Source organism: Oryx dammah, unplaced genomic scaffold (assembly GCF_014754425.2).
Source record: "Oryx dammah isolate SB20612 unplaced genomic scaffold, SCBI_Odam_1.1 HiC_scaffold_11229, whole genome shotgun sequence".
Classification (NCBI taxonomy): domain Eukaryota; kingdom Metazoa; phylum Chordata; class Mammalia; order Artiodactyla; family Bovidae; genus Oryx; species Oryx dammah.
The window spans coordinates 4,469,236-4,491,638 of record NW_024080622.1 but is presented as its reverse complement, the minus strand read 5'-3'; the positions used below and the strand labels follow the sequence as shown (position 1 = coordinate 4,491,638).

Below are 22,403 nucleotides of genomic sequence, written 5' to 3'. Positions count from 1 at the left end.
TTTGTACAATTGTAAATGAGATTGTCTTCTTAATTTCTCTTTCTGATAGTTTGTTATTAGTATATAGAAATGCAACTGATTTTTGTGTATTGATTTTGGATCCTACAACTTTTCTGAATTTGTTGATTAGTTCTAATAGTTTTCTGTGATGTCTTTAGGGTTTCCTATCTATAATATCGTGTAATCTGCAGATAGTGACAATTTTACTTCTTCCTTTCTAATTTGATGCCTTTTATTTCTTTGTATTGCCTAATTGCTCTGGCTAAGGCTTTCAATACTATCTTGAATAGAAATGGTGAGAGTGGACATCCTTGTTGTTTCTGATCTTCAAGGAAAAGCTTTCAGTGTTTTACCATTAAGTTTGATGACTTCTCTGATAGCTCAGTTGGTAAAGAATCTGCCTGCAGTGCAGGATACCCCACTTTGATTCCTGTGTTGGGAAGATCCGCTGGAGAAGGGATCGGCAACCCACTCCAGTATTCTTGGGCTTCCCTTGTGGCTCAGCTTGTAAAGAATCCACCTGTAATGCAGGAGATCTGGGTTCAATCCCTGGGCTGGAAAGATCCTCTGGAGAAGGGAACGACTACCCACTCCAGTATTCTGACATAGAGAATTCTTTGGACTGTATAGTCCATGGGGTCACGAAGAGTCAGACACAACTGAGTGACTTTTGCTTTCACTTTGATGTTACCTATGGGTATAGACTTTTCATAAATCACCATATCAAGTTGAACAACTTCCCTTCTATCCCTAATTTAATAGATTTTATTTTTACTAAAGGGCTTTTCTGGTGGCTCAGATGGTAAGGAATCCTCCTGCAACGTAGAAGACCTGGGTTTGATCCCTGGGTTGGGAAGATCCTCTGGAGTAGGGCATGGCAATCCACTCTAGTATTTTTGCTAGGAGAATCCCCATGGACAGAGGAGCGTGGTGGGCTACAGTCCATGGGGTTGCAAAGAATTGGACATGACTGAGGGAGTAAGCACACACAAATTTTTACTAAGGAATGACTTGAGTTTTATCAAATGCTTTATATACATCTATTGAAAGATTTCTGGGGTTTTTATTTTAATTTTGCTAATATGGTCTCTTACTATAATTTTTAAACTTATCCCATTCCTATGATAAAACTCACTTGGTCATGATGTACTGTCACTTTTTATATTTTTTAATTAGATTTACTAAAATTTTGTCAAGAAATTACACGGCTAACTTATAAATGATATTAATATGTAGTTTTCTTATAGTATCTTTATCCAGCTTTAGATTGAGGGTTCTCCTAGCCTCATAGAATAAATTAGAAAGTGACGTCTCCTCTTGAAAGAGTCTGATTGGACTTGGTACTCTTTCTTCCTTAAATGTTTGTTAGAATTCACCAATGAAACTGATTTTACCTTTAAGTCTTATTTGTGAGGTTATTAACTATATATTCAATTTCTTTAACTGGTATGGGGCTATTTGGACAATCCGTTTCTTCCTATTGAGCTTTGGTAGTTTATGTTATTCCAAGACCAAAATCTTTGTTCATTTTATCTAAGTTGTTCTCTGATCTTCATTTCTTTTTATAAACATCATCTGATGTCATTTCCCTTTCCCTGAAGAATTTTTTAAAACATTTACTATAGAAAAAGTATTTTGATGATTAACTACTTTAGCTATTGTATATCTGAGAAAGAATTTCATTTTTGCTTTCATTTTGTTTTACTGGCAACAAAACTCCTAATAACAGAGTTTGAAACTTGTTACTCTACTGTCCTGTCACTTGCATTGTTTCAAACAAGAAATCTCCTGTTCTCCTAATTGTTCCATTATACGTGATGTGTCTCTCCCTGCCTACTCAAGTTGCTTTCAAGATTTTATTTCTCATTGTTGTCGACAGTTTGTACCTTGGTGCAGTTATCCATAGGTTTCTTGTGCTTCAGTATCAGTTCAGTCGCTCCGTTCAGTCCGACTCTTTGTGACTTATGAGCCGCAGCTCGCCAGGCCTCCCTGTCCATCACCAACTCCCAGAGTTTACCCAAACTCATGTCCCATCGAGTTGGGGATGCCATCTAACCATCTCATCCTCTGTCATCCCCTCTCCTCCAGCCCTCAATCATTCCCAACATCACAGTCTTTTCAAATGAGTCAGCTCTTCACATGAGGTGGCCAAAATATTGGAGTTTCAGCTTCAACATCAGTCCTTCCAGTGAACACCCAGGACTGATCTCCTTTAGGATGGACTGGTTGGATCTCCTTGCAGTCCAAGGGACTCTCAAGAGTCTTCTCCCACACCACAGTTCAAAAGCATCAATTCTTCGGTGCTCAGCTTTCTTCACAGTCCAACTCTCACATCCATACATGACCACAGGAAAAACCATAGCCTTGATGGACCTTTGTTGGGAAAGTAATGTCTCTCCTTTTTCATATGCTGTCTAGGTTGGTCATAGAAAGAAAGAAAGTGAAGTTGCTCAATCGTGCCTGACTCTTTGCAACCCCATGGATAGTAGCCTGTACCAAGCTCCTCCATCCATGGGATTTTCAAGGCAAGAGTTCTGGAGTGGGTTGCCATTTCCTTCTCCAGGGAATCTTCCCAACCCAGAGATTGAACCCAGGCCTCTCACATTGTAGACAGACGCTTTACCATCTGAGCCACCAGGGAAGTCCTGGTAGAAGGTGGGTCATAACTTTCCTTCCAAGGAGTAAGCGTCTTTTTGCTTCATGGCTACAGTCACCATCTGCAGTGCTTTTGGAGCCCCCAAAATAAAGTCTGCCACTGTCTCCACTGTTTCCCCACCTATTTGCCATGAAGTGATGGGACCAGATGCCGTGATCTTCGTTTTCTGAATGTTGAGCTTTAAGCCAACTTTTTCCCTCTCCTCTTTCACTTTCATCAAGAGGCTCTTTAGTTCTTCACTTTCTGCCATAAGAGTGGTGTCATCTGCATATCTGAGGTTATTGATATTTCCCCAGCAATCTTGATTCCAGCTTGTGCTTCTTCCGGCCCAGCATTTCTCATGATGTACTCTGCAGAGAAGTTAAATCAGCAGAGTGACAATATACAGCCTTGACGTACTCCTTTTCCTATTTGGAACCAGTCTGTTGTTCCATGTCCAGTTCTAACTGTTGCTTCCTGACCTGCATATAGGTTTCTCAAGAGGCAGGTCAGATGGTCTGGTATTCCCATCTCTTGAAGAATTTTCCACAGTTTCTTGTGATCCACACAGTCAAAGGCTTTGGCATAGTCAAGAAAGCAGAAATAGATGTTTTTCTGGAACTCTCTTGCTTTTTCCATGGTCCAGCAAATATTGGCAATTTAACCTCTGGTTCCTCTGCCTTTTCTAAAACCAGCTTGAACATCTGGAAGTTCACGGTTCACGTATTGCTGAAGCCTGGCTTGGAGAATTTAGAGCATTACTTTACTAGCATGTGAGATGAGTCAACAAAAGAGTCTAAAATGCAGTATTTGGATGCAGTCTCAAAAATGACAGAATGATCTCTGTTCGCTTCCAAGGCAAACCATTCAATATCACAGTAATCCAAGTCTATGCCCCTACCAATAATGCTAAAGAAGCTGAAGCTGAACAGTCCTATGAAGACCTACAATACCTTATAGAACTAACACCCAAAATAGATATCCTTTTCATTATAAGGGACTGGAATGCAAAATTAGGAAGTCAAGAAATACCTGGAGTAACAGGCAAATTTGGCTTTAGAGTACAGAATGAAGCAGGGCAAAGGCTAATGGAGTTTTGCCAGGAGAACACACTGGTTATAGCAAACACCCTCTTCCAACAACACAAGAGAGGACTCTACACATGAACATCACCAGACGGTTAGCACCAAAATCACATTGATTATATTCTTTGCAGCCAAAGAAGAAGCTCTATACAGTCAGCAAAAACAAGACTGGGAAGTGACTATGGCTCAGATCATGAACTCCTTATTTACAAATTCAGACTTAATTTGAAGAAAGTAGGGAAAACCACTGACCATTCTTGTGGTTTAGAGTTCATTAAACTTCTCAAAATTGTGGATTTCTACTTTTCATCAAATTTTGAAATTTTACTTAGGAAATTTTCTGTCCTGCCTTTGAGAACTGCCATTACATATATTACATATATATTAGGCTGCTTGAAGTTGTACCGCAGTTCGTGCATACTCTGTTTTTCTTTTTTAGTTGTTTTTCCTGTATATTTCTTTTTGGGTAAATTCAGTTTCTATGCTTTAAATTTACTGATCTTTTCTTCTGCATTGTTGACTATGCCATTATTTCATTCAGTGTACTTTTTATTTTGTAAATTATAATTTTCATATCTAGAAGTTAAATTTTAGTCTTTTTTATATCTTCTGTGTCCATACTTAACATGTTTCTCAACATATGCAAGACTGTTAAAATAGCCCTTTGACTAGCCTTGTCTGTCTGGCTGGCGGGTGAGAATAGGCACCGTTCACAGGCCTTCACAGGCCTTTGTGAGCCTGAGGAGCAGTAACTATTTAGGCAGTTACTTCCCTGGCCTCAGGCAATTTCCTCACAAAGATAAAACTGGTAAATACTCTACTGAATACTAAATGGGGACTCTGCAGATCCCAGGAGTTCTCCTTCTATGCAGTATTTTTCTTACTAGTACTCGTCCTTCCTTGTTCTTCTTGTATCCTTCACTCTTTCTTCTCAGCTCTGCTTGTTGAATTCCACTTGAGATTTCCCTTACAACACCACAGCCAGGGGTCTCTCTTAAGACTGTGACCTGAGGCAGCAGTAGTGCTCTCCATATCTGTTCGCCATCTCTTACGGATCACTGTCCATCATTGCCTCATGTCCAGCTATTGAAACAATTATATATTTTGTCTGGTTTTTAAAACCATTTAAGTGGTAGGTAAATCCAGTCCTCATTACTAGTGAGTCATTTTTAATTTTGATAAATAACTTGCTATAAATCTTCCCCTAAATTATACAAATGTACCCTCCCACCAACATGGTGTCAAAGTGCCTATTTACATGCACCATTTTCATAAGATATGATTCTTCTTCATTCATTTTTGCTAATCTGATAAGCAGAAAGAAAGGTATATCTTTATATTATAAATTTTCCTCTTTTTGAAATCAAGACAATCACTAATCAGGTTATCAGAATTACAGAGAAAATCTTTTAAAATATTATAAACACACAGAGTTTGTCATTGTTTTTCATATATAAACTATGCCCATTATGTCTCATTTGCCATTTTTAGATTTTTTGGAGTAAAATGAGAACCTAATGGCCCTAATTCATTGGAGTTCATATTCTTCTAGATTCTTATATTTTTACCTAGCCTTTTAGGTTAATTTCTTCCAGTTACAACCAATTACAGATCTTTTCAAAGCTCTTCACCTTTAACTAGTCTTTCTAAAGCATTCAGATTAGCTTTCAGAGAGACAGAGCTTTTTCAGAATAGGTAAATACATAGAATAGGTAAATAATTACATAATTACAGTAACAAGTACAGTTGGCATAAATGCATTGGGTAACAAACCTAATTTGCTCTTGGTAAACAGAATAAATAAAAGTCCAAAGGCCAACATATACTGACCTGCCAGCTTTGACAGTACTCAAGATCTGGATTTCACAGTGGAGAAAGAGCATGTGATTAATCCTACAGATTGAGTAGTAAGTCAGAGCTTCCACTGTTTTTTTTCCCCACTTGCATGTCATTAATTATTCATGAAGATGAGCACCTTTTTATATTTTTTGACTTCATATTTATTCAGTCAGTTGTCATTGTTTAACTCATGTTATTTTTCTAAGACGTTTGCCTGTTTCTTAGTGAGTTGTAAGCATTCTTAATTATGCACATTAGCCCATCCCTACATATGTGACAATGTTGTTTCCTGACTTTTCTTATGATATCTTTCATTATGCATGATTTTAAATTCTTATGAAGTAAATTTGTCAGTCTTTTTCTTCATGATGTCTATTATGTATTGTTTCAAAAGATCTCTTCCATATATTTTTACTTTTAAAAGTTATATAAGTCATGGGTATTTCTCACTGACCCTTTGTCTATGTTTATTCCATGGAAAAAATAAGGATTTTTTTTAAAAATAGTATTTTTAGTAATAAACCTTCTTTATACACAAATCTTTTTTATTCCCAATTTTTAAAACTGAGCACTTTTATACATGCTTTCATTTTGTAATGTGGGATTACATGAAATATTCTCTTGTTACCCAAGTTGGCCTAGATTTCCACTCTCTTAAATTACTAATTTGACTATAAATATCATTCTGCTTACATGTAAGATTAAACCTGTGCTTTCCTTCTTAACTCTTATTCAGTGCGATAAAGCTAAAACAAAGACAGGTTTTGAGAATAATGAAACATGAAAACTATATGAAACCTAAACACATACATGCTTGACAGGAAATCTAAGAATTGTGACTATAACCCAAGGGCATTCACAAAACCCCATTAATATTAAGAATGATAACATATATTTTTTAATGTATTTACTAAAAACAACAACAATTTGGATATAAAGGTCAATATTTTAAATAAAAAAAAGTTTTAAGACCACTGACAACTTTTCAGTTATTATTTTATATAAGATTCAGCATTTAACACCATCAATTCCTCATTCCTTTTTGAAACTTTCTTCTTTTGGCCCAGAGTCTCCTGGCTCTTTTTCCATCTCTCTGGCTCCTTCAGGTTTCCTCCATTAAAAAAAAAAAAAATTATCCTCAACCTGTACCTTAAATGTTCATGTTTCTTAGATGCTTTCCTGGGACTTTTCTTATTTGACACCATCTCCTGACCGACCTCATCTACTCCTCTAACTTCCACTAATGTGATCTCAGTGCTAACGACTCACAGCATCTCCAGTCTTTCCCCGGGTTCCAAACCACATGTCTGTCTATTTCCTAGGCATCCTGCTGTACTCAATACCAGCTCATCTGAAAAAGAACACATCGTCTTACTGCATTTTCTCAACTACCCAGTCCTCCTTCTAAACTTGTTCTTTCTGCTGAGTTAAGAGGTTCAAGCATTGACTCTCAAGAGTATCCAGGGGCTGAGTGTGAATCCCAGTACCCTAATTACCTATACTTTACCACTCTCAACCTCAGCTTTCCTACCTTTAAACTGAAAATAATAGTCCTACTGCTGAGTTGTTGTGAGAATGCAGTTAGATAATGATACAACACTTGCCCTGAAATAATTGCTCTCTCCTCTCTGACTGGTAATTCACTCAGGTAGTTTGATACCAAAATATGGACAGACTTTGAACCTTCTTTTTTCCTTACGTCTCATATTCATGCAGTCTCCAGGTCCTGTTAATGCTGCTCTTACACGTGTCTGGAATCTACCTACACTTTCTCTCCCTACTCAGCGCCACCATGCTCTGATCCCTGTCACCATCATCTTTGTTAATACAGCTGACTCCTAATTAACCTCTCTGCCTCCATTCTTATCCACACCTAAGCCCAGTCTCTTCATAACATCCAGGAGACCTTTCCAATATCTGTCCTGCTTGCCTATAGTATAAAGAACAAATCCCATAATTTATTCTGTAAGACCCTTTTTAGGCTGGTTTTATTTCCATGCCTACTTCAGATCTCATCACTGAAGCAGTGACTGCCATAACTGTTTTGCAAAATCTTTTTATAAGTTTATTATAAGAAATTTGAGAAATTAAAAAAGAAAAAATGTTTTAGAAGGAAATCAAGAAAGAAAAAAGCCCACAGTCCATCTATTGTTATTATTTTGGTTTTACTCTCTAATTTTTTAATGCATGTGTATGCATAGCTGTCATCAAATTGAATATGTAGCCTTATTTATGAGGACTTTCTGTTTTGTTTTTTTAAGAATATGCATAAACACATGCTTGCTGTTCAAAAAAAATACAAAGTAGCAATCCCCATTCATACATTATATCCCATCATTTCTCCCAAACTCCCTAGTCACATTCCCTTCCTTGTATCTGTGAGCAGAAACACATAGATATTCAACTTTTTTTCAGTAACATTGCATGAATCATTTTCTTATAACATTAAAGATATTTTTAAACAGAATTCCTTAGTGGTCCAGTAGTTTGGATGCCATGCTTCCACTGCAGGGACATGGGTTCAATTCCTGGCCAGGGAACTAAGATCTCACATGCCACTGCATGGCAAAATATATATTTTTTATTGGTGGCATAGTAATCATAATAGTAGTAACTACTATATGTTGAGAACTACTATGGGCCTAGCACACAATTGCCAATCTTATATAATCCCATTTAACTGATGAGGGAACTATATGACCAATAAAATCCGTGTCAGTTCAGGCATTGCTGTGCCTCTTCTGTGGATACTTCAGTATATGAATATGTGACAACCATTAACCAGTCTTCCCCCATCATTGGACATTGATGGTTTCTTATTTTTTAGTATTATAAATAATGTAGTTACTGTTATCATGTTAATCTGTATCTGCATTTCAGATTATTTCCTAATGAAGTTTACTAAAAGTGAGTATGTTTGAAGTTTTTAACACATATTGACAATTGCCTTCCTGAAAGGTTATACCAGTTTACAAGGAGTGATTAATTGTAATGAGAGGAAAAGAAAGAGTGACACTTTGCAGAGGGAGGTAATATTTGAGCTGGTTATGCAGGATGAGTGGGACTTCGCCAACAGAAAGGCAGAATGGCAGAGCATTTCAGACAGGAAGGCACCAGGGCATGAGGAAGCCCTTGTGCCAAGAGAATTTGTCTGTTCCCCCTACTTATTTGCTATCAGAAACTCTCATCATTTAGTTCTTTAAGAGTTTTCAGGGAAGAGAATCAGAATAATCAAGGAGAAAGTTAAAATTCTAGTATACGATTCTGCCCTTTCATATATTTAGAAACCATTACAAATGAAGGTTTTTTGAAGTTCTGAAATGTTTGTGTAATTCTGGTTTTTTTCCTTTCCCCAAAGGATCCCCCCCTGAGGATTCAGTGTAAAATAAACATGCAACTTCTCTGGTCGTGCCTATTTCCCTGAATTCAAAGGGGCAGGAACAGTGCATTTAACATTGGACCTAACATGTATAGGGCTTCCCAGATGGCTCAGCAATAAAGAATTCACCTGCTGAGCAGGAGTCATAGGTTCAATTCCTGGGTTGGGAAGATACCCTGGAGAAGGAAATGGCAATTAATACTGGAGTGGTATTAATTGCCTAGGAATTGTTGCCTAGGAAATCCCATGGACAGAGGAGTCTGGTGGGCTGCGGTTCATGGGGTCACAAAGAGTCAAACACAACTTAGCAACTAAACAACAACAAATGGGTATAGGAGTCATCACCAGCTGTCCAAGTTATAGACAATACACAGAATGTCATCAACTTCTTATACTTGATATGATTTATATTCATTTAATTGATAAAATGGGTAAAAATAGCTAAAATCTATTTTTAAATGTGAGGTAGGTGCCAAACACTCAAGAGGCACATTCTCCAGTGAGCAAAGCTGTAGCTGGATTTCAGCATTTATCCGAGTATGGTGTGTCTGAAGTTTCTTCTTTCTAGACTGGAGCAAGTGCTGCAAGCCAAGGGGATAAAGGTGACAGGGTAATGGAATGGGTCAGAGGGATGTGAGTAGAAGCCAGCCATTCATGCCACCCGGACAAGGCAGTGGAGGTTTCCACTAGCCTCTTCTGATGCATGCTATCATCACAGGTAGAAATGAAATTTGGCCAGTAAGCCATTTCACATCATATTTTGAAGAAGGCAACTTGTAAGTTATAAATTAAGAAATGAAATATTTCCATAGTCAATCTACCATTTAAGGAGTTTATAGAATAGGAATTCAGCCATCATAAAAGCTAACTATTGACAGAATTAGGGAAACACAAGAGTTATCGGCTGTTTTCAAGTAAGTTTTGCCTTTCTGCTTTTGAAATAAATGATCAAATAGATGATCTGCTGGACCAGATCTAATTGATAGCTATCGTTAGCATTTTCTTACAAACACATTAGAATGATTTTAGACATAGCCCAGCAAAATTGCTGTAGCCAGTCTCCCAGTTGTCTCTTCCCTCTGAAGGGAGTCAAAAGTGGAAGTGTTCTTTATTGCCTTAAAGGGACCCAAAGAGTACTTTCCTTTTAAGGTTCTTAAAAGCTATTGCTTAGATAATGTTTGTATTAATATATAAAATTTTTAATACTATGCCAATACCTCCTAATGATAGAAGTAGGAGGAAGAGTTGTTATTTTTGTTTTATTATTATTGTGGTTATTATTTTTACTAGATTATCTCACAGCCTTGACTTTTATTCCTGACTTGCTAATCTCTCCCCAGTCCTGACAAAAGAAGATGTAAGACTGGAAGACAGTGTCTTAAATTCCATTTATCTGCCTATCAGATACATAGAAAATGTGAAATGCACCACTGAGCCAAGTGTGCAGGTCTCTCCTGTTTGGAAACTGTTGTGCAGTTAGGACATCATTCATAAAGTGATGAACCTTATCCTAAGGGGAAATGTATTCACAGCAACTTAATTCCTATAAATGTCTGCATTAAGACAGTAAAAATGACTGAGATCCTTACCAAAAGGTCTTACCAACTAAAAGTGAAGTCGCTCAGTCGTGTCCGACTCTTTGCAACCCCATGGGCTGTAGCCTATCAGGCTCCTCTGTCCATGGGATTTTCCAGGCAATAGTCCTGGAGTGGATTGCCATTTCCTTCTCCAGGGGATCTTCCCAACCCAGGGATCAAACCTGGGTCTCCCGCATTGTAGACAGACGCTTTACTGTCTGAGCCACCAGGGAATTCCATACCAACTAAAAAGTTTTAATCAAATGCTAGTGGAAAGCCTCTGAGAAAGCAAGCCCTCAGTCTGTAACTTAACATTTCTCTTCAGCAATACCACATCCACCTCCTGATTTCTTTCAATATTTACAGCCTAAAACACAAAGTCACCTTGTTCAGAATGTCATTATTTGGCCTCTTCTTAAACAGCCTTAGATTTCAGAATCAAAGCCATCTTTTTTTCCTTTTTCTTCCTAGTTCTTACCTTCAGGTTCCTTCTCCAATAGCATGCCCTTTCTTGCATATTTGTATAGAAGAAATATTTTTTAAATAGCATATTAAAAATTATAAAGTTACGTTATTTACTTAAAATGCTTGCATAACTTATTTAAACGTTTTTAAATAGCCAAAACAATTGGTTATAAAAATAGCTTGCATTCTTCTAATTATAAAATAAATGTCATGGGAATGCAATATACAGCATGGTAACAATAGAAAGTTGCTAAGAAAATAGATCTTAAGAGTTCTTATCACAAGAAAAAAAAATTTGTAACTATGTGTGGTGAAAGTGAAAGTTGCTCAGTCCTGTCTGTCTCTTTGCAACCCCATGGACTGTGTAGCCTGCCAGGCTTCTCTGTCCATGGAATTCTCCAGGCCAGAATACTGGAGTTCCCTTTCCCCAGGAGATCTTCCCAACCCAGGCATTGAACCCAGGTCTTCCACATTGCAGGTGGATTCTTTAACAATTGAGCCACCAGGGAAGTCCAGTTATGTGTGGTGGTAATAGACTTATTATATACAGATATTGAATCATTATGTTCTACACCTGAAACTAACATAAATGTTATGTCATTTATATCTCAAAAACAAAAACTTGCATTTAGGGTTGGTTTTGCATTGCTACTACAATTGCCATGGTAAATGAAAAATGACTTTTTATTTCTACTACTGATGGAGTTGATTTCTATTGTATATATTGACTGTATAGCTCTGTCCTGGAAAACAAATTCATGTAATATGGTATTCTTCTATAAAACTTTCTCTATTTCTTGGATTCCTAGTTCTCTTCATCTTTATTGTGATTAAGGCTTTTCTGTCCCCTTAACTGGGCTTCCCAGGTGGCTCAGTGGTAAAGAATTTGCATACAATACAGGAGGCTCAGGTTCAGTCCCTGGGTCCGGAAGATCCCCTGGAGAGGGAAATGGCAACCCACTCTAGTTTTCTTGCCTAGAAAATCCCTTGGACAGAGGACCCTGGTGGGCTACAGTCCCATGGGGTCCCAAAAGAGTTAGACATGACTGACTAAACAGCAACAACATCCACTTAACTATCATTTATTCAGCCTTTATCACTTAACTTTGCCCTTCAGTTTTTTTCCTAGGTTTCATTCTTAACTTCGCAGATTTATCCTGAGCCTCTGATGAGAGTTACTGCCTTAGAGCTGGGGGTATGTTGTACACTGGAGTGTCAGTTTGCACCACACGTTAATTGGTGGTAGTTATCAGCAAATTCAGTGAACTTCATCTGTTCATTCATATTACATTGAATATCTTTCTATCAAATAAAAATTAATAAGTATCTGAAATATGCATCTACTTCCCAGGTTTATCAGCTTCATGGCATCCCCAAGCTTCTACAGCTCCTAAAAGTTCAGAATGAAGATATCCAGCGAGCCGTGTGTGGAGCCTTGAGAAACTTGGTGTTTGAAGATAATGACAATAAATTGGAGGTAGCTGAACTCAGTGGAGTGCCTCGGCTGCTCCAGGTGTTAAAGCAAACCAGAGACTTGGAGACTAAGAAGCAAATAACAGGTAATGCTCAATATTAACAGGGGTAGCATAGTGCACCCCAGCCAGATGTGTTTTAATTAAAAATTCTATGTACCTTTCATCACCTGGACCCCTGTCAATACCAGCTTCCTAACTTCCCTGTCCCTTGACCTCCTAAAAAGAAAACATGACTAGATATGTTTTTCAGTTCTCCATTTCATATTTCTATTTAAATACTGATTTGGAAAAATAAATATCTCTTTTCTGTGTGTGGATTGGAAAACTGAAATAATCAGAAATAAAGTAATGCTTTTAATAATTCTTGAAGCATGGAGAAACGTGGCTTAATTTTGTTTAAAGGAATAGTGCATATGATAGAAAATAACTCATTGAAAATGATTCATCAGCTCTCTGCTGAAGCTCCCTGAACTCATTACAAAGAATGTAAGAAACCATTACTGAGTATAATCATTAGTAGTATTATCTTGGGGAAACTTTTAAGTATCTTCAGTGTCCTAGGTAGTAGAAATTTTTGATTTATTCTCACAAAAACCTTAGTTTTGAAGTATTTTGAGGTATTGGGTACTAAATCTCAGTTTTACAGATGAAGAAGTTAAGTCCAAAGAAGTTAACCCTTTTTAATATATAAAAGTTTTTCTTAGTGATATAGTTGACAGTGTTCATACTTACCTAAAAGAGATGCTCCATTGTTTAAATTGAACTGAATATCTGTTGCACTTTGGCTATCTTTTATTATACAACAGTTGTCTTTTTTCCTATAAAAATGTTGTCATTATATCTTCTCTACCCATTTGTATCTCAAAATATCACATTTTTCTATCTTGATATAGTTGAATTTTGTAGAACTACATGAAGTTTTGTAATTGTATAAAACTATATGGAGAGTTGCAGCATACTACCCTCCTGCCAGCATGCTGTCGTGTCCAATGAGAAATTTCCTTGCATATCCATAATTTATATTAAAGTACCCCAGAAATTAAGAGTCATCTCACTTATTCATTCATTCATTTAGCCAACATTTAGAGAGCAGCCTTCAAGTGTCAAGCAAGGCACATCACAGACTAGAGAGGTTGTGAATTTTATTTTCCGTCTTCTAAAGCATGAACAATTATACAATGGTTGGCCGTAAAAAAAAAAAAAAAAAAAACACAAAAAAAAAAACAAACCTCACATTTAGAACCTAACATTTTCTTCATTAAACTACAGTAGTGAACACAAAAGAGAATCAGACACATACACAGTCAGAAAGGACTTCATGAAGGAGATATGTCTCATTGCGGACCTTAAAAGAGGTATAGACTTTGGACTAGTGTTTTGAAAGAGAATGAAAGTTATTCCCAGCATAGTGAAAATTGCTAGTAGAGCGAAGAAGCTGCTGTTCATCTAGAGGAATCTTCAGTAATAAAGTGATCAAGGTTAGGGTACATGATAGCCAGAAAACTTAGGAGGAAGTGTTTGTAAAGGAAATAATCTGTTGTTTGTGAACTTCCTCTTCTTTTGTGTAGGAAGAAGGAAACTAAGAACAGAGAATATTCTGTGGTATTCATGCAATAGAAATCATTCAGTCTTCTTTAGATAATCTACAGAGCTGAGAAATGGAATTTGTGCAATTCTCAGAGTTTCTAGTATAAGCCAAACATCCCTACCAGCAAGTGCTCGTTACATATTCATTTAACTGAGTTGATACTTGAATGTTTGATACAAATCCTACTTACTAAATAATGGGCTTCCCTGGTGGCTCAGTTGGTAAAGAATCTGCCTGAAATGCAGGAGACCTGGGGTCAGACCCTGAGTCAGGAAGATCTCCTGGAGAAAGGAATGGCAACCCACTCCAGTGTTCTTGCCTGGAGAATTCCATGGACAGAGAAGCCTGGTGAGATACTCTCCATAGGGTCCCAAAGAGTCAGACATGACTGAGTGAGTCACACTGCTAAATAACTTCCTTTAGCTCTATTAATAGAAGTGCTAAATAAGTGCTTTGTGGGCCTCAAAAATAGTTAATTTAATTTAGACATGTTTATATCTTTGTTTAGAAACATAAAGTGAGTAGCCATATATATGAATCTTATCTGTTTTGTAAACATCTTTTTTTTTTTAAATTGAGCATCTATCATGGGCTCAGTCATATCTGACTGTTTGCGATCCCATGGACTGTAGCTTAGCAGATTCCTCTGTCCATAGAATTCTTCAGGCAGTACTGGAGTGGGTAGCCATTCCATTTGTCAAGGGAATCATTCCCAAACCAGGGATCAAACCCGAGTCTCCAGCATTATAGGCAGATTCCTTAACATCTATGCCTAGTCATAACCTTGAACTTTCCATTTTTTACCTCTGTTCTTCCTGACAGCTCCATAAGGTATGGTATTATTGACTGTTTGCATATGACTAGTGTAAGACTCAGGGGGTTACATGAGTTGCCCAACGTTGCACAGCTAGGAAAACAACAAAGCCTAGATGTGAGTCCAGTATTATCTGAGTGTTTTGCTGTATCAAAGTGTCCAAAGTTGCTCCCTTTGGCAGCAATTGACTATCTCCTGGAGTTTGCTCAAAATCATCTCCATTGAGTCAGTGATGCCATCCAACCATTTCATCCTCTGTTGCCCCCTTCTCCTCTTGCCTTCAATCTTTCACAGCATCAGAATCTTTTCCAGTGAGTCAGCTCTTCGCATCAGGTACTGGAGCTTCAGTTTTAACATCAGTCCTTCCAGTGAATATTCAGGGTTGATTTCCTTTAGGATTGACTAGTTTGATCTCTTTGCTGTCCAAGGAACTCTCAAGAGTCTTCTCCAGTCCTACAGGTAGAAAACATCAATTCTTCAGCACACAAACTTCTTTATGGTCCAACTCTCACATCCCTACATGATTACTGGAAGAACTTTGTCAGCAAAGTGATGTCTCTACTTTTCAATATGCTGTCTAGGTTTGTCACAGCTTTTCTTCCAAGGAGTGAGTGTCTTTTAATTTCATGGCTGCAGTCACAATCCGTAGTGATTTTGGAGCCCATGAAAATAAGTCTGTCACTGTTTCCTTTTTTTCCCCATCTATTTGCCATGAATTGATGGGACCAGATGCCATGATCTTAGTTATCTGAATGTTGAGTTTTAAGCCAGCTTTTTCACTCTCTTTCACCTTCATCAAGAGGCCCTTGAGTTCCCCTTCACTTTCTACCATTAGGATGGTGTCATTTGCATATCTGAGGTTATTGATATTTTCCCCAGCAGTCTTGATTCCAGTTTGTCATTCATCCAGCCTGGCATTTTACATGATGTACTCCACATAGAATTTAAATAAGCAGGGTGACCATATATAGCCTTGACATACTCCTTTCCCAATTTGGAACCAGTCCGTTATTCCATGTTCAGTTCTAACTGTTGCTTCTTGACCTATGTACAGGTTTCTCAGGAGGCAGGTAAGGTGGTCTGGTATTCCCGTCTCTTGAAGAATTTCCCACAGTTTGTTGTGATCTACACAGTCAAAGGCTTTGGCATAGTCAATGAAGCAGAAGAAGATGTTTTTCAAATTCTTGCTTTTTCTGTGATCCAACAGATGTTGGCAATTTGATCTCTGGTTCCTCTGCCTTTTCTAAATCCAGCTTGAACATCTGGAAATTCTCAGTCCACATACAGTTAAAAGTCTGGCTTAAAGGATTTCGAGCCTTACCTTACTAGCATGTGAAATAAATGCATTTGTACAGTAGTTTGAACATTCTTTGGCATTGCCCTTCTTTGGGATTGGAATGAAAACTGTCATTTTCTAGTCCTGTGGCCACTGGTGGGTTTTCCAAATGTGCTGGCATATTGAGCGCAGCACTTTAACAGCATCATCTTTTAGGATTAGGAATAGTTCAGCTGATACTCCATCACCTCCAGTAGCTTTTTTGGTAGTGATGCTTCCTAAGGCCTACTTGACTTCACACTCCAGGATGTTTGGCTCTAGGTGAGATGACCACACCATCTTGGTAATCCAGGTCATTAACACCTTTTTTGTACCATTCTGTTTATTCTTGCCACCTCTTCTTAACTGAAGCCACCTCTGCTTCAGTTAGGTCCTCAAATTTCTGTTCTTTATTTTGCCTATCTTTGCATGAAATGTTCCCTTGGTATCTCTGATTTTTTTAAGAGATCTCTAGTCTTTCCCATTCTATTATTTTCCTCTATTTCTTTCCATTGTCCACTTAAGAAGGCTTTCTTATCTCTCCTTGCTATTCTTTGGAGCTCTGCATTCAGTGGGGTATATCTTTCCCTTCCTCTCTTGCCTTTCACTTCTCTTCTTTTCTCAGCTTTTTGTAAATCCTCCTCAGACAACAACCATTTTGCCTTCTTGAATTTCTTTCTCTTGAGATTTATTTTCAAATAAATGACCTTTGTTATATGATATTCCTGATAAGTTTTACAAAAGTTAGGTTAAAGAAGGAATGATCCATGTAAGGGAAATTACAGAAATACATTCCTCCTATTCTGTGATCATTTTGAAATATAAATTTAAAAAGAATCACTTCTCCTCCTGCTGCTCCTTGAGATTTAATCATAAAATTTATAAGTTTTGCTATTAACATTATACAGATTTGGTTAACTTTATTTCTGGTCCTAAGGGCAATATTAATAAATCTGGGGTTTAATATCTATTAGATCCCTTTATTCAGTAACTATATTTTATAAATATCAGTTGGCAATAAGTTTCTCAATAATGCAAGTTATCATTCTCTCACTTAAAATTGCTAATTGTTCAAATTATACCCCTTACCAGAATCCTGTTCCTTTATTTTTGACTAGAAAGAGAGCTTAGTGACAGAAAATTACAGACAGTACACCTACAATAAAGAACTGTAATAATAGAAATTAAGGTACTATGAATAAACTGACCGGAAGTTAAAGCAAATGAAAATCTAAACCCCAAATGTAATGCAATATCAGGGAATACAGAATGTAATCCCTGAAAGGGACATCTATTCAGGGTCATCTAAACCATTAATTTCCCAACGCCAAAAATGTGAATTATTTTTAAAATGTAAATTCCTGGAATCCATCCTAAGAGTCAGGCTTAGTTAAATTTTTTACGAGTATGCCTAAAAAAAATTGCAGGTGTGGCCCAAGAGTACATGATTCTAATTTGCCACTGCTGCTGCTGCTGCTGCTAGTCTCTTCTAATACTCTAGTTTTGAGATAAAGCACCTTGTTGATATTTTCATAAAAGATGAACTCATTTTTGTTGGCTCCAGTGATAAGGCTGGATCTTACAAGCAGATCTTTCTGTTTTCTTCAAAGTTCTTTTAGAAGTTTATACTTTCACTGAGCCAAATCTTCCTCAGAATTTCCACTCATTGCTCTGGTTTTGCCTCCTGTAGCCACAGAAAATGATATGTAGTTGTTAAATAATGCATTTTTTTTAGTTACTAGAGAGCCTGCGTTCTTATATGTATTAGACACTTTTCACTTTGGGTTGGGCTTCCCTTGTGGCTCAGCTGGTAAAGAATCCGCCTGCAATGCAGGAGACCTGGGTTCGATAACTGGGTTGGGAAGATCCCCTGGAAAAGAGAAAGGCTACCCACTCCAGTATTCTGGCCTGAAGAATTCCATGGACTGTATAGTCCATGGGGTCACAAAGAGTCAGACACGACTGAGCTTTGGGTTAATTTTTCTACTAATAATTTAATTTTTAAAGATTTATAAGAACTTTTTATATTAATGGTAGTTAACCTTTGTCCTGTATTGTCATATGCCTTTTCCCAATTGGTAATTGGTCATTTACTGATTTTGTATGTATGTGTGTGATGGTGTGTGTAAGGATGTACAATCCTGAATCTCTAGTGAACATTTAAGCTCTTTCCTAGCTTTGTATCATACAGAAATTTGGCAAGCATAACATTTCTGTACAATATCTTACATTAAAAATTCAAAAATTATACTGAAACTCCGCAAACCATATACTTCTGTAGTAATAATATAGCATGCCAAACTACAAAGGACATTGACTGTTGGAAGAAAATTCCATTCCCTTTGTTCAAATTAATCCTCTCTGGTTTTTATTGTAAGGTATACTTTTCCTTTGAGTGCTCTGTGTGGTCCTTTTAAAAGAGAGGAAATGCCATTATGCTTCACATTTTTAAGCTTCTGGCAGGCAGAGACTGTTAATTTGTTTGCTTATTTAGAACAGGAACCTTTTATTTTCCTTTTCTCTCTTTTCTCTTCAGCTTTCTTTTGTAGCTTAGTAACCAAAACTCAACCTCAGATCTGCCTTTCAGTTGTTTTCAGCCACCTTAGGAGTTTTCTGGAATTTTATTCTGTCTCTCCCTTTCCAGGGCCTCTTCATATGAGGTGTGACCAATGAAGTCATTGTGTTGCAAAGCCTGTGGCTGAGTGACACTGCTAACCCCCAATGCAAGTTTAATCAGAAAGAGACCTCATCAGCCAGAATTCTGGTCCTCATGAAACACTAGACCCCACATTGCTTTGTCTAATGGAAGCTAGGTGTAAGCTGTGGTGGATATTTGGTGATTTAAGTAAAAAATTAGTTACTTGTACACAGCTAAGTAAACTGTTTAAGCCCCAAAAGACTACATGAGGCCTAGAATGCTCTAATTGAAGGGCCAGATACAAGTATTGTTGATTAACTACTAAGCTTTAATCACAGACTAGTATTTCTGTCATTAATATCAAGGGAGGTAATATCACCACATAATTTAGCTGAGATCAACATGTTTGCTTTATTCATAAAGTGGACTGCCCTGTGTATCTATGCTTCTCTGTTCTTCATGCAGACAAAGCAATAAATTTAAGAAGTAAGAATTACTGACTGGGCAGTGGGACATGAATAGGAAGAAAATTCTCTTTCTTTCCCCCCTCTCTTTCCGCTTTCTTGGATGATGGTGAGTTATAGTAATTTACTGAAGAATGAATGATGGCACAGGAACTTGACACCTGCTGGGAGTCAGTGGAATAGCAAGCAGTAGGTATATAGTCCTTCCCCTGAATCAGAGGTATTTGAGCACCAAATCTGTGAGAAAAACAAATCCTAAATGTAAATACATGCAACTTTGTATTCTCTCTCAATACCCAACTTCAGTCCCCGTGGATGTCCTGGGAAGTACAGTATTCTGTTATCTTAATTTCCTCCTGAGTTGGCTGATACGGCCTTTCTTTTTAATCAGGGGTTGAGGGGATTCAAGAGGACAGGAAAGTTAAGTGAGTAAATGTGGTACCAGTCTTAGACCAATGCTTAGCCCCTGCAAATTGGCAAGTAGAGTAAATACTCTTATCTCTCCTTCTTTGCCAAACTGTAATATAAGATGAGGTAGTGCTAGCATCAGAGAAGGAAATGGCAGCCCACTCCAGTATTCTTGCCTAGAGAATCCCGTGGACAAGGGAGCCTGGTGGGCTGCTGTCCACAGGGTCACACAGAGTCAGACACAACCGAAGCGACTTAGCATGCATGCATGCATTGGAGAAGGAAATGGCAACCCACTCCAGTATTCTTGCCTAGTGAATCCCAGGGACAGAGGAGCCTGGTGGGCTGCCATCTATGGAGTCACACAGAGTCGGACACAACTGAAGTGACTTAGCAGCAGCAGCAGAGCCAGCATAAATTCTGGGAGGACATAAAGTTTACCATTGGGTAGGAGTTAATAAATATTCATTGGTGATATTGATCAGCCTACTCTTGACAGGCAGAGGCAAAGGCTTTCTACAGGCTTTTCCTGCTGTTATCGGAAAGTGAATGTCTGGTGGGAGTTGTGGGTAGTAGGGAAGCAGGAGGCAGGCAGCGATATTCTTAGATATGTATCTAAGGGAGAAAAATACGAGTCTAAAAATGTTGAACTCTTAATTACAGTAGGATCATTTCAAGCTTTCCTGTTGATGAGCCCAAAATTTATTATCCTAATGAGGTCAGCTTTGTGGTAAGATCTTTTAAGAGAATAGTAATAACAATTTTTGGCATTCATTTAAGTTCTTGATTAATTTAAATATGTATAGTTTCACATTTTAAGTTCTCTTCGTTTTATATATATTTTAATTGTTGTTATGGGACAGCTTCCATTGGCATCTAACAAAGTCTAAACAGGTTCTTTCCCTTGTGAAAAGGACCATCTCCCCCGCCTTGTTTTGTTTTGTTTTGTTTTTTTATAACCAGCCATGGATCTAAGGGTGATGGTCTTGATTGACCTTTTCAGCAGTCATTTTGACCTAGCCCTGCACTGTTTTGATGGTACTCTTTACTTTTCTAGGTTTGCTGTGGAATTTGTCCTCTAATGACAAACTTAAGAATCTCATGATAACAGAAGCCTTGCTTATCCTCACTGAGAATATCATCATCCCCTTTTCGGGGTGGCCAGAAGGAGACTACCCCAAAGCAAATGGTTTGCTTGATTTTGATATATTCTACAATGTCACAGGATGCCTAAGGTAATGCCACTCTACATCTCCCTCAACAGTTTCTCTGTTGACTCTAAATACTGCATCCACATCTGTCTTAAACTCTACCCAATTACCTGGAAATACAGTTAAAAATTATAAAGATCACTCTAAGTACTAGAAGCACAGTATAGAAAAGAGTATTGTTTTTCCTGACATGTTTGATTCCAGAAGCTACCCACAGTAGCTCAGGAGAGAGAGCATATCATTTCCGATAGGTAAACTGGAAATCCAATCCGAACACCTACAAGTCCGTGCAGACTGGAATTCCCTGTCTCACAGGATTTAAGTCAGGCTGCATGCTATTTTTCAGTTGACAAAAATATAATTTAATGACATGGTTTAAAAAAAAATAGTTTTGAACCTGGTGTTTTTAAATAGGCAACAAAACCTAAAGGGATAGATTATCTTGCCACAAGAATAGCTACAAAAGAAGTTAGTTTGATCAGCATTTCTAAATATTGGGATGAAAAAGGTGCTTGAAATGTTTTCTCCCCTGGACTGTCAGGTGCCAGCTAAACCAGGAGGAAATAGAAATGCATGCAGGAAGAGGAAATGTTAGTCTTAACTCCTCTCGCAGTGTTTGTCTCAGGCTTTCTTACATATATTTGAAAATAATCATTGTCTTTTATATCAAAAGATTAAAAGAAACCAAATAGATATGTAATCAAAATTAGGCAGCCCAGAAGAAGCTGGGATATATTCTGCCTTTTGATCTTTTCTCTAGTTTCACAGTTCACATTTTGAGGGAATCTGTTTCGATGATAACGGAGGGAATTTATTATGGTAAGATGTTTATCTTATCTCCATAATTAATCACACTGTGTGTGTGCATGCACACGTGCTCAGTCGTGTCCAGTTCTTTGTGGCCCCATGGACTGTAGCCTTCCAGGCTCCTCTGTCCATGGGATTTCCCAGGCAAGAGCTGTGGAGTGGGTTGCCATTTCCTCCTCCAAGGGATCTTCCCATCCCAGGAATCGAACCCACATCTCGTGTGTCTCCTGCAGTAGCAGGCAAATTCTTTACCACTAGCTCCACCTGGAAAACCCATAATCACAGAGTAATATATACCAAATACCAAGTTTTTATGAAGGATTATGTTAGCCACTGAGAGTTTTTCAAAGATGAATGAGAAAATTCTTAAGAAACCTAGAATCTAGCAGGGGATACAGTTCAGTTCAGTTCAGTCGCTCAGTCATGTCCGACTCTTTGCGACCCCATGAATCGCAGCACGCCAGGCCTCCCTGTCCATCACCATCTCCCAGAGTTCACTCAGACTCACGTCCATCGAGTCCGTGATGCCATCCAGCCATCTCATCCTTGGTCATCCCCTTCTCCTTCTGCCCCCAATCCCTCCCAGCATCAGAGTCTTTTCCAATGAGTCAACTCTTTGCATGAGGTGGCCAAAGTACTGGAGCTTCAGCTTTAGCATCATTCCTTCCAAAGAAATCCCAGGGCTGATCTCCTTCAGAATGGA

The 22,403-nt window shown here is 37.9% G+C and overlaps 1 protein-coding gene across 1 annotated transcript in view; it reads left to right on the top strand.

Moving 5' to 3' along the window:
• The window catches only part of LOC120861168 (plakophilin-2-like), a 92,086-nt gene that overhangs the window by 37,333 nt on the left and 32,350 nt on the right, over window positions 1-22,403 (top strand). The window contains exons 5-6 of the mRNA XM_040236822.1: window positions 12,332-12,539; window positions 20,740-20,917. Of these exons, the coding sequence (XP_040092756.1) occupies window positions 12,332-12,539; window positions 20,740-20,917 (386 nt within the window). The remainder of the gene's footprint in view (window positions 1-12,331; window positions 12,540-20,739; window positions 20,918-22,403) is intronic.